The sequence below is a fragment of the Cynocephalus volans genome, chromosome 12 (genome assembly GCF_027409185.1).
Source record: "Cynocephalus volans isolate mCynVol1 chromosome 12, mCynVol1.pri, whole genome shotgun sequence".
Taxonomy (NCBI): Eukaryota; Metazoa; Chordata; class Mammalia; order Dermoptera; family Cynocephalidae; genus Cynocephalus; species Cynocephalus volans.
In genome coordinates, this window is record NC_084471.1 from 18,295,297 (window position 1) to 18,308,468 (window position 13,172).

Below are 13,172 nucleotides of genomic sequence, written 5' to 3' on the forward strand. Positions count from 1 at the left end.
AGAGGGAAACACTGAAAATAGTTAACAGTCCCCTCTTCCACTCTGTATTCTTCTAGTGCTCAGCAGAAGCAAAAAGTTGTGAAACCTTCCATTCTCATGTCTGGCCTCCCTTCTCAATCAACTTAAAAAAATTTAAATGCCATTGAATTACTTTTCATAACAGATGACTATTTTATCTAAGAGATAGATTAATATAATAATAAGAAAGGTCTTTAGAGATGCACTTTACAGGAGTGCTCCAGAAACCCAAAGAGGAGTTTAAATATATCTCTCAAGGTCACACAGTTTGGTGGTAGAATTAAGGCTAAAAAAGCAGGGTCCCTACCTCCAGGGCTCCCAGCAAGCCACTTTGCAAGTTTTATTGCTTACCTCTGTCTCTAACACGGATGACTGCTTGAGGAAGATGATCTCTTTTTGTGCACTAGAGATTTTAAACACCATCTGAATTTAGCTGAACAAACAAGGTTCTTCTTAGTACCGCCTGATAGTCTTCTGCTTTCCTCTGCTGTCTCCCTGCCCTGCAGGTCAGAGTCCTGTGCCCTATTGAACCAGGAGGCTCCTACTATAGCTCCTGGTATTTAGCTGAAGTGGGGACAGATGATTATACTTCTAGTGCAGAACCTGCTATAATTTATTCTGGCCTCCCACACTAATAGCAACTTTTCTGCCTGCCTGGCTGCAATCTGGACACACTCCACCCAGCTCATCTCTTTCTTTCCTATATGCAGCACACCCTTTATGTCAGACAGGTGTCCTGAGTTCACTCCATTTCCGCCACAGAAACATCGTCCCTGCTCTCTTCCTATGCAAATACATTCTTCAGAGTGTTGCTCAAGGTCTTTCTGCCCCAGGAAACCCTCCCCATCTACAGTCCAATGGTTTGCTCTCCAAGTTCTTTCAACATTTATATTCTCAACTACATAAGTTAGCCCTTAACATGTTTCTGCACATACCTCCAAGTGTGGTGCAGGCTCTTGAGGGCAGGCACACATGTTCAATCACTCACTAGTGATTTTAAAAAGCACCTTATAAGGTGAGATAGGATAAGAAATATGAACAACTGTTGCTTCTTGTCCTCAAGGAGGAAAGACTACTATTCAGACATCTGTCTGGAACACAGTGGGCCCTCAACAAAGGTTCATTATATTGGACCAACATATATGACATATGACATCTTTTGTTGCAATTATTTGTTAAGTCCCATGAGAGGTATCAAGTGGTGTCATACACGGAAGAAGTGGCATTTAAACTAGTCTTTAAGGACAGAAAATATTTTTGTTTTTCTTTAAAACAGAATTGGGAGGAAGTTACAGGCAGAGGAAACAGCAATCCTACCGCACACGGCTGGGAACACAGTGCCAGGCACACACCAGGTACAGGGAAAAATGGAGCAGAGTGGAGTTCTGTACCTGCCGCAGCACCAACCAGGTATAGTGGGAGCGGGCAAGTTGCTTAACTTCCCTGGCTCATTTCCTTCCCATTCTGAAGTGATCAAGCGACACCTGCTACGGAAGAAGCATACCTAGGTTCAAATAATCACTGCGAGTGACCCTGAGCCAATCAGATGGGGTGAGGGCTCAGCCTCAGTTTCCTTCCTATAAAAGGGAAACTAATCCCCAAGTATTAACTAATTAATTGTGAGGTTTTACGAACATACTCATATGTAAGTTGCTAAGCACAGAGCCTGGCATTTGTCATGTTTCGCTCTCCCCCGGGTCTGTCTCCCCCCCGCGAGGCGGCCGCCGCTGGTGTCCCGGCACCTAGCCCCGAGCCCGTCCGGAATAGTGGCCGAAGGCAGACTGAGTGACCCCCCCAAGAGAAAACGGAGTCGACGGAAACGGCTTCGGGAAAAAGGAAAGAGACGTCAACAGGAGACTGACTTGGCTAACGGGGACGCTCGGTGACTGCGTCCCCTCGAACGCACTTACCGCAGTCCGAGAATCCCTGCTCCCACCAAACATGCCTCCAAAGCCCCCTGGTTTTCAGTCAGCCCCTTGGGCCTCCGCTTTCAGACCCCAGGAGGTGACGAGGCCCGACCCCGTGGCAGACTCGGAGGGGCCGACAGGAGCAGGGGACCCGTTCCCGCCCCCTTACTCCCACCCGCAAGGGCAGGATCGCTCAGGCGCCCCCCTGAGCGTCCTCTCTCAATCAGGTCGGGGAGGGAGGGGGGCTCGCGCTTGGCCACCGCGCAGGGTCACCGGGGCTCCGGTCCCTCTGCCCCCTCCTCTCGGCCACCTCGGCTGCCACCCCCGGCCGCCGTAGCACCCGCCGGGCCGCCTCCCGCCCCCTCCCCTCGGGGCCACCCCTGCTCGGCTCTGCGCTGGGCCCGCCGGCCGCCTCCCGCCCCTCGTCCGCCCCCGCGCCTTCCCCCCGGTCCCCGTCGGCCGCCTCCCGCCCCCTCTCCTCGCGGCCACCTCAGCGCCTGCCCGGCTCTGCGCGGTGCCCGCCGGCCGCCTCCTGACCCTCGGCCGCCCCCGCGCCTTTCCCCCGACCCCCGCCGGCCACCCGCGTCTTCCCCCCGTCCCCGCCGGCCGCCGCCCGGCCCGCCCTCTTCGGGGTCGTGGCGGCGTGGAGGAGGGGCCGCGGCGGCCCGGCGTGCGTGGCAGGATCTGCCGGCTCGGCTCGCTCGGCCTCCCTTCCCGGGAGGCGGGGTCGGCGCCGCGGCGGCGGCGGAGGCAGGCCCCCTCCTCCTTCCTCCTCGGCCCGGCCTCTTTCCTCGGCCGCCCGCGCTCTCGGCCTCTCCGACGCCAGCAGCGCCCGCGTGCCGCTCGCCCAGCCCCGCGGGAGCTCGAGCAAGTTTCCCGGGCCGCGCGGCCCGCTCGCTCGCCTCCAGCCCGCGGCCTCCGCCGCCGCCGCGCCCGCCATGCCCTCGGCCAAACAAAGGGGCCCTAAGGGCGGCCACGGCGCCGCGAGCCCCTCGGAGAAGGGCGCCCACCCGTCGGGCGGCGCGGATGACGTGGCGAAGAAGCCGCCGCCGGCGCCGCAGCAGCCGCCGCCGCCCGCGCCGCACCCGCAGCAGCATCCGCAGCAGCACCCGCAGAACCAGGCGCACGGCAAGGGCGGCCACCGCGGCGGCGGCGGCGGCGGCGGCGGCGGCGGCGGCGGCAGGTCCTCGGCCACCGCCGCCTCGTCCTCCGCGTCCTGCTCGCGCAGGCTCGGCCGGGCGCTCAACTTTCTCTTCTACCTCGCCCTGGTGGCGGCGGCCGCCTTCTCGGGCTGGTGTGTCCACCACGTCCTGGAGGAGGTCCAGCAGGTCCGGCGCGGCCACCAGGACTTCTCCCGGCAGAGGGAGGAGCTGGGCCAGGGCTTGCAGGGCGTCGAGCAGAAGGTGGGTACCCTGGCCCCCCTTCCCCACCGGCTGCGGCCCCCGGATCCACGGCCGGGCCCCTAGCCCTGCCTCCTCAGGCCCCATGGCCTCCCCGGCGGGTCCCGGCCCAGGGGCACCCCCCCTCCGGCCCCCTACTTCCGAGGTAGTCCCCAGACCGTCTTTGTTAATGGCCGCGGAGGAATCGGTCCCGAGGGATGGACCGCTGCGAGGATGGCCAAGCCAGTCCGAGAGGGTGGGCCAAGGGCCTGTCAGAGGACATTAGCGGTGACCTGTAAGGAAGGCGGCAGGCTCCGGGGAGCCTATTCTTTTTGGATTAGGAACCGCTGAATGGGCAGAGTTGTCTGAAAAGGAGGCTGGAAGGGAAGCCAGGGCATCCCTGGAAGCCTCGGGCAAGGCCGCACCTCAGCTCTGCTCGTGGGAGACGTCGGAGCCAGGTTTTAGTAGAGCTGGAGCTTGGGAAAGGAAAAGCTAGTGTTCTTATTGAAGTTCGAGTGAAATAGTATCTATCTTCAGGCCCCTTGTCCTTTATTGGGCCACTGTGTCTGTGGGTGCCTTTGAAGTAACGTTACTTCAGCTTTATAGGATGGAAAGGCCAAAAACACTAGGTCACACCGGTGAGTGTTACTTCTAGACACATTTATATGGTATTTAGAGGGCTTACTCACATATTATTTTATCCTTATAGCAAACCTGGGAGGGAGGGGGAACTAACGGTTTTGACCCCATTTTCCAGGCCAGAAAATTGAGGTTTAGGGAGATTAAGTAAATTGGCAAAGACTCCAGCTGGTGAGTGGCAGACTTCATGGGAATGGCTAGGCCACTGCCCAGTCAAGAGTCCACAGGGGCCTATTTCAGGTACGGATGGACTCAACTCTCACAGCAAAGTTAGTTAGCTTCTGCCCTTCTGTGGTTTTTCCAGACCAAGTGCAACCTCTTCCCGCTCCTGTCCTCCACTAACGTCATTGCTCAATGAAAGTTGGTTGCAGGACCGACACAAAAAATCCCGCCACTTCTGAGCCCAGAACCTGCCTCCTTTTCCCAGCATGCTGCCTGTACTGCCAAGTTTCTCCCTACTTTTGTTGAGTGTGCAGGACTAGGAATTTCTGCTTAAGACTGGCAGAGCCACTGGAATGAGTCAGCCTGCTAAATGCTGCAGGCCAAGGGAGGTGACTTTTCTAAGGGAATTGAGTAGATAGTGCTGCTTTGCCTCTCCTGAATGTCAAACCAATCTTAAAAAATAGACATACTGCTGGAGTATAATCAGTAGCCTCTGTTTCCTCTGTTTCATCCACCTACTTACTAATCAATCATAATATTTATCAAAGACTGATAGTCACATGGCTCTGCGTAGGCCCTGTGGAGGGTACGAAGGAGCAATGACACAAGTCATACTTGTGAAGCAGCACATAAGATGGTGTCATTTGAGGGTAACTCCTATGCAGGTTCAGAAGAGGGAGGGTGTGGGATTTCTCAAGGCCTGTATCCTGTTGGCCAGAGTAGTACCAGCCATCTAGTTGGTGATCGATACATAGTGAGAATGTGAAGAACACACAGGCAGGGGGACTCTCCTGAGCATGCTTGAGGGATAGGAGGTGGCTTTCCTGCCGGTGGCAGAGTAATTTTTCCTTTAGGAAATGGTGAGAGGGGAGGTTGGAAGCTGAGGCCGGTATGGAGGAGGTCTTGAATCCAAGTTGGAGAAATTGGGCTTTATTCTGTGTGCTTCCTCCATGTTCCTCCTCTAGTCACTCCTTTCTGGTTCCCACCCTGTGCAGAGCTGTGATCTACATAGCTCTTTCCTCTTTGGGGCTCAGTTATCTCATTCACACCATGAAAGGAGGGTACATTCAGATTTTTAAGAATCCTCATGGCTCTACAACTGTAGAAATAGTAAGCACCTTTCTTTTAATTTAGTAGTGTAGTCAAGGTATTATTTCATGCCTCATAATTATTGTGCACTTATTATGTGCCAGGTACTGTGCTAAGCATGTGAAAATGCATCATCTCTTTTGACTCTCACAACCCCAAGATGGTAAGTACTATTATTAACCCCCTTTTGCAGATGTGGAGCGTGAGAGGCTAAGTAGCTACAGGGATACTACACACATAGTAAGTGGCTGGGCTAGGTTTCAAATTACAGTCTAACTCCTAACCAGAGTGCTGTTTATTTTGTTATCTTTCCCATGTCTAGCCTAGTACATAGTAGGTGCTCAATAAACGTTTGTTTCATAGACTTGGAACTCAGAACATAACCAGAATAGTGTTAGAATTTGCTACAGTGTGTGGCCACTTCTGTCTTCATCGTTGGGGTGGCCAGTGAGTTCTTTTGTATTGAAGAGTCAGTAGTGATTGGTTCTCTGACAGCCGGAACCCCTTTGTCATTGGTTCTTGACAACCCAAGTTGGGACCCCTTTGTGAGACTTGGTGAGAGGTGGGGTTTGCTTCTTAGCAGGGAAATGTAGTTACAGTATTATTACTCAAAATTAGTGTACACTGTGTGCCAGGCATTCTATTAAGTGCTTTATAGCCACGATTTCAGTTCTCTCAGCTGTCCACTTGTTAGCAAAATTTCAGTTAGGGCAGCTGTGTCAGGACAGGTTGTGTTACTCATTCAAGGTCACACACACACACCATAAGTGGCAGAGCTGGGATTGAAGTTGGAATTGGGTGCCCACCTGCTCTCTTGTATTTCAGATGCTCTTGGTATTGGAAAATGGCTCAGATCTTCTGAATGGCCATAGCACCGGCAGAGAGGCGGGCCTGCCTAACCCAGAAGATGCAGCAGGCACAAGTGGGTCCAGGGCTTCAGAAGATGTTGGCAGTTCTGAAGGGTCTGTGTTTCCCTGGCAGATCCAGGGTGGCATCAGGCAATTTTAGGAGTAGGCTTAGGCCTGCTAGGGACAGTTTGAGACTAGGAGCTATTTGTGGAAGAGTGAGTTCTCTCATCGTAGATAGTATTTCTTTGTTTTCTCATCTTGATTCTCTGGACAAGGAGTCAGGGGTCCGAGTGTTGGCAGCCTGTCTTCCAGGCACGCTACACTTTGAAGACGCCTTTGCCTGAGCATATCACATAGTGGTTAATTGCTCAGGATCTGAAATCATACATTCTGGGATTTTGATATTCAACTCTATCACTTTCTGAGTTTTCTCATTTATAAAATGGAGATCAATGGGAGCCACCAACTCATAAGATTATTATGAAGGTGTAATGAGATAATGTCTCTGAAGTACTTTGCATGGTTATTGGTAGACAGTAAGTGCCTGTTGAATGTCAGTCATCACTCACACCCATTCTCCCCTGCTTCCTCCACTAGGTTATGAGCTACTTAAGGGTAGGGATCCTGTCCTAGCTATTATTTTATTTCTGGCATCATGCCCGGCACCCGCCACTTAGTGGGCATCCCTCATATGCTGGGGGAACAGATATATACAATGCATATTGATTATAAGGATTTCTATGAATGCAAAGATGAATGACTCACATCACCCTCAGAAGGGAATACTGAGTTCTTCTCTTAGGGTTGGGGGTTGGTTGGTTTGGTTTTATCCATAATTTCTGATCTAGTCCCCTTCCTAGCCATTCTTAAAAGCCAGCCCAGATTAGGGGTAACAGGCATCAGAAGGGAAATGGACCAGCTCAGTCTTCATCAGACTTTGCTGTGAATTCATTCATTCTTTGATTCATTCAGAAAAATGAGATCAACGCCTGACATGATGCAGGTACTGTACGCACCTACTCACACTTCTGTTGTGAGTGCAATGCTTAGAATAGGCAGATATTGTGATTTAATAACCCAGTTTCAGAGGTGAGCTCTCTCCAGTACCTTCTCCAAGTGTTCTTTATGACTCAGGTTGTATTTGGTTGGGCAGGGAAATTGTTTAGTGTTCTGGAGTCCCAGAGAGCCTTATTCTAATCTGTCTTAAAATCATAGACTGATGGAGCTAGAAGGGAGTTTAGAGACCTATTTGTTAATACATGAGGAACCTGGGACTTGCAAAGTGAATGTGACTTCTTCATGATTGGTTGGGCTGGAACTAGAGCCCGGGTGTCCTGTTCACATTCCTATTTTCAGTTTATCCTCCTCTCCTTTGGCATTGGGCTGAGGATGCTGCTAGAATCTCCAGACTTCTGAGGTACTTCAGAATAGAGATGAAACAATAATGAAGATAATAGCTATCATTCATTGAGCATTTGCTATGTGCTAGACACAATTTAAGCACTTAACATATGTTAATTCACTGAATCCTCACAAAGACAATCCAATGAGTCAGGTACTGATTTTGTTCCCATTCTACAACTGAGGAAATCAAGGCATAGACAGGCGAATTGCTTGCCCAAGATCACACAGTGGGGAAGTATCAAGCTAGGGTTTGAACATAAGCAGCCTGGCTCCAAAGCCCATGCTGTTTATTTTTTAACTGCTTGTCATGGTAATGTTAAAGCGTAAACAAAAGAAGAGAATAGTATAACAACCCCCAGTTTCAATAATTATCAATGTTTTGCCATTCTTGTTTCATTCCATTACCATTCCACCCCTCCCTAGTTTTTTTGGCTAGAGTTAGAGGAGTCTGACTCTAACCGCTCTACCCTACTACCCTACTGGGTGCCCACCTGGTCTCTGTTGTTCTCCAGATGCTCTTGGTATTGGAAAATGTCCTAGGTCTTCTGAATGGCCAGAGAGGCTGGCCTGTCTTGAAGCCAGAAGATTCCTCAGGCACAAGTGGGTCCAGGCATTCAGGAAATGTTGGCAGTTCAGTTCTAGGCCTTCTGAGGAGCCCGTGTTGCCTTGGCAGGCCCAGGAGATGGTGAGCTAGGAACTCATTTTTAAATGAATCCCTGACTGACATATGGGTTCACCCAAAGTATTTCAGGGTTTGTTACTACCTGATAAGGGTTTCTTTTCTTTAATTCCCTTTCTTCTCCTTTCCTAGTTGCTTTTAACAAAACACAGCATATCACACCTAACAAAGTTAATAATTCTTGAATATTATCTAATACCCAGTCTATGATCAGATTTCCTTGATATGCATACCCCCAAAATGTCTTTTTAACAGTGGTTTGTTTGAATTAGGATTCATATTCACACATTATATTTGATTGAAAAATTTGTTAAATTTCTTTTAATCTATGATAGTTTCCTGTCTTTCCCCCTTTTAAAATGCCATTTAGTTGTTGAAGATCATGGTCATTTGTCCTGTAGAATTTTCCACTTTGTGGATTTGGCTGGTAGCATTCTCATGGCATGTTTCTCTCTTACATGTTTTTTATGAATTGGTGGTTGGACCTAGGGGCTTAATAGAGTCCAGTTCATTTTTTCTTTCTTTTCTTTTTTCTTTTTTTTTTTCAAATTTGCGACAGAGTATCATAGGTGTCACCATATGCCACATCAGGATCAAAACCAGAATCATCATACCCTACAGCCTCTTAGTATATGAAACCAGCTCCCCTGGGTAGCTCCTGGATCAGACCTTGTTTAGGGTAGAATTTATTTAGAATGAATATGTACTGGCAAACAAGATCATAATGTGTTCACAAAGCCAGAGAGTGCTAAGGGCCATCTGGTCCACTGCTCACATTTTGTGGGTGAGGACACAGGTTCACAGAGGACAATGGCTTGTTTAGGGCCACATAGCTAGAAGTGGTGAGCAGAGATTCTGCCTTTGTCTCTTGTCTCCCAGCCCAGGGTCTCCTAGGTGCCTTAGCTTTTTTTCTGTGAGAACTTGGGAGACTCTTTCAGTTGTACAAGCTAGAAACCCAGCCCAAAGTGGCTTAAAGAGAGAGAGGGAGAGAATCTATTGGTTCAAACTAAAAAGTTCAAGAGTAGATTATTTCAGGTGCAGCTGTATCAAGGGAGTCAAATTATGTCTTTAGAACTTGATCTTGCTGTCTCTCAGTTCTGCTTCCCTTTGTGCTGGCTTGGTTCTTAGACTGGCATTCCTCATGTGCTGGTCTCAGCAGCTCCAGGCTTTCCTTGTCCTGTAGCTAGAATCCCAGTGGAAAAAGAGGTTTACTTTCGTGGTGGTTTTAACAGAAGTCCTGGAATTGCCTTGCTGGCATGCCTGAGGCCACATGCCCATCCCTGGACTAATTCACTGTGGTTCTGGGTGGGAGCAGGGGGATGGGAAGTGTTGATTGATCAAGCCTGGGTTATAAACCATCCCTGGAGCACTTGGAGGGGGCCCTTGGGTTGGTACCCAGAACCACATGGACTGTGTGGGAAGGATGGTTCTCCAAAGGAAAATTGCGCCATTCTGGAAGAGAGGGGACCTGGAAGCTACCGTATGGAATTAAACTCATCAGCTCTAAGCAGTAGTTAACATCTGGATTTTGGTTACAGGTACAATCCCTGCAAGCCACATTTGGGACTTTTGAGTCCATCTTGAGAAGCTCTCAACATAAACAAGATCTCACAGAGAAGACTGTGAAGCAAGGAGAGAGTGAGATCAACCGCATCAGTGAAGTTCTGCAGAAACTCCAGAATGAGATTCTCAAAGACCTCTCGGATGGGATCCACGTGGTGAAGGATGCCCGGGAGCGGGACTTCACGTCCCTGGAGAACACGGTGGAGGAAAGGCTGACGGAGCTCACCAAGTCCATCAATGACAACATTGCCATCTTCACTGAAGTCCAGAAGAGGAGCCAGAAGGAAATAAACGATGTGAAGGCTAAGGTCGCCTCTCTGGAAGAATCCAAGGGGTACAAGCAGGATATGAAAGCCTTGGAGGAAGTTGTGAAGGAACTACAAACTTCTGCCAAGTCCAGAGAGAGGGATATTGAGGCCCTGAGAAGCACCCTCCAGACCATGGAGTCCGACGTCTACACAGAGGTCCGGGAGCTGGTGAACCTCAAGCAGGAGCAGCAGGCATTCAAGGAGGCGGCCGACACAGAGCGTCTTGCCCTGCAGGCCCTCACAGAGAAGCTTCTCCAGGCCGAGGAGTCCACCTCCCGCCTACCCGGGGAGATCAGTAGACTTGAGGACGAGCTACGCCAGCTGAAGGCTGATTTGCACAGGCCAGAGGAGGACGGAGTCTTCAAACACTCCACCGCCTTGGAAGCACTCCAGGAAAAGAGTCAGGGATTGGATTCCAGACTCCAAAATGTAGAGGATGGAGTCCATTTTGTGCAGGAGGCTTCTGCACGCCAGACCGAGAGCTTGGAATCCCTCCTGTCCAAGAGCCAGGAGTATGAGCAGCGCCTGGCTGCCTTGCAGGGGCGTTTGGAAGGCCTGGGGTCCCCCTTGGAGGCAGACAAAGATGGCCTGGCCAGCACGGTGCAGAGCCTGGGGGAGGCCCAGCTGGCGCTCTACAGCGACGTGGAGGAGCTGAAGAGAAGCATGGGTGAGCTCCCCAGCACCGTGGAGTCGCTCCAGAAGGTGCAGGAGCAGGTGCGCACGCTGCTCAGTCAGGACCAGGCCCAGGCCGCTCATCTGCCTCCTCAGGGCTTCCTGGACAGACTTTCTTCTCTAGACAACCTGAAATCCTCAGTAAGCCAAGTGGAATCGGACTTGAAAATGCTCAGGACTGCCGTGGACAGTTTGGTTGCATACTCGGTCAAAATAGAAACCAATGAGAACAACCTGGAATCAGCCAAGGGTTTGCTAGATGACCTGAGAAATGATCTGGATAGGTTGTTTGTGAAAGTTGAAAAGATTCATGAAAAGGTCTAAATGAATTGTGTGTGTAGGGCGCAGATTTAAAGTCCAATTTCTCATGACCAAAAAAATGTATTGTTTTTTCCCATGTGACCCCCCTATTTCTAGTCCCCTCTTAAATAGCAGTTGATGCCACCTGAACACCAAGGCATTGTGTTTTTGTGCCCATTTAATTTATTTACAATTATTACCACACCGTTGGTTTGTTAAGTCCTCTGCTTCTGCTTTTTTGGTTTCCTGAAGGCCCAGCCCTTTTGAATAAGAGATGGCTTTTAGAAGAGATGTCTGTAGTGTCAGAGAAAAATGATAATGGCTTCAACTGAGGATTAACAGAAGCAGATTAACCTCAAAAACCCCTGCCTGGCTGGCAGATTTCAAGTAAAGTGGAGGGAGGGGCACTTTTCTTTCTCGTTGTCATTAAGGAAAATTAATTTTACTTCTTTTTTATACTTCTGGCCGAAGTCTTCATGAGATATCTCTCACTTGTCTTCCACTTTAAACTGGTTACACCTCGCAGATGCCAGCTCTGAATCAGGAGGGAGAAAAGCCCCTCAGTCTTTGTTTTAAAAGGATCAGCTACTTGACTGTCTCTGGTGGTCTGCTGTGGTGTGAGTGTCTTTTCCATTCCAGAATCATCTAGTGTGATATCAAAGGTAACTATGCAAAGAATCCAGATGGTTCTGAATGTGAAAGCACAACACCCAACAGAGTCCCCTAGTGCCCTCCATTCCCCAGTGGCTGCAGGCCTGTCACCAAATAATGAGTAGGTTTAGAATCCCAGAAAGGGGAGTCACTGGGTCTCCAAGAAATGTGTGGTGCGAGCTGTCCACAGAGGAATGGGGTGTCTCCCTGGGAATGCAGGCCAATTCCTTCTGTTTGAACACAATGGCCATGAAGGGGCTTGCTGTCAGAGCTGACCCCATCTGTCAGTGAGGGGCGTGTGCACTGCATTTCTGTCATTGTTTGCTGTGTCCCTTTCCCTTTGAGCTGTATTGTTCTTTAATGGCTGTCTTGCCCTTCAAAAAATAAAAAAATTAAAAATAAATAAAAATTTTAAAAAACCCAAAAAGTAAAAGAAAAAAGAGGTTTGTTTAGTTTACTGTGAAATGAACTGTATGGCTTATTTACAGTATTTTTAATTCTTAATAAACATCTGAGCTTTGTTATGAATTTTCCAGAGTGGTTGCTTTCTGAGAATTTAGTAATTATGATGTATTTTATTAGCATGCCATATTCTGGATTGGAAAATAGATAAGTTTCCAATTTTGAGACCCTTTTTTTTTTTCAATTCTAAAACCAAGTTTAATTCTGAGCTTGGGGATGTACTTTTGATGGACTATTAGCAGGTTTGTGTGTAACTTATTGTTTGTCTCCAACTCTATTTAACTTCAGCAGGGGACAGTGGTTCTCAGCCCTGGCTACCCATTAGAATCCTCTGAGAGAGCTTTAAAAAATGCCTGGGCCCTGCCCCTCACTGAGTAGGATTACATGGGTGTAAAGAGGCTGGCACTGGCATTTTAAAGGCTCCCTAGCTGCTTCTGATGTGCAGTCAGGGTTGAAAGCCATTGTCTTAGACCATCTTGGTGACTTTCAGCCCCAGTGTACACCTCGGCATGTTTTGTTTATGTTCCTGGGTTGCTTTTTACCTACCCCCTAATAATGACAGATGCTGTTTGTTGAGCACCCGTGTGCAGGTATTACCCGTGTGCTAAGCATTATATAGGCCTCTGTTCATTCTTCCTTATATTTCACTGAGGTAGGCAGTATCATTCCCCATTTCACAGAAGGCCGCAGGCTGAGAAGCAAGATTATTAGCCAGGAAGTGGCAGGGCTGAGATTGGAACCCACTCCCTGCTCTCAACCATGACAATATCCTCCACCTTCCCCTGACACCAGTGCAGGTCACCCTTGGCCTATGGAGCACCCACTGTCCCATCTCAGAGCTTGAGACTGCAAGGAAGTCTTCTCTTCCACCTAGGGAGTAGAGGGGACCAGGACCGAAGTGCATATGTGGCTTCATAAGCCTGCCTTCTGGCTGGAGGGCCCCCCGTGTCTGAGCTTGTGTCAGTCATTGTTCTGGGTCCCTGAGCAGCATCCTCAGGATGCTGATCAGCTTGATATATTTCCAGAGCAGTTTGCAAATCAGGATGGGCCCTTTAAGTCATTTCTATTTGTATTTTAAAGTCATTTCTATT

The 13,172-nt window shown here is 49.5% G+C and overlaps 1 protein-coding gene across 1 annotated transcript; it reads left to right on the forward strand.

The window, feature by feature from the left end:
* Positions 1-2,588: 2,588 nt before the first annotated feature.
* On the forward strand, positions 2,589-12,147 carry CKAP4 (cytoskeleton associated protein 4). Its single transcript, XM_063075286.1, has 2 exons — positions 2,589-3,328; positions 9,664-12,147. Exons 1-2 carry the CDS (start codon positions 2,864-2,866, stop codon positions 10,990-10,992), a joined length of 1,794 nt encoding a protein of 597 aa, XP_062931356.1. The 5' UTR covers positions 2,589-2,863; the 3' UTR covers positions 10,993-12,147.
* Positions 12,148-13,172: the final 1,025 nt, after the last annotated feature.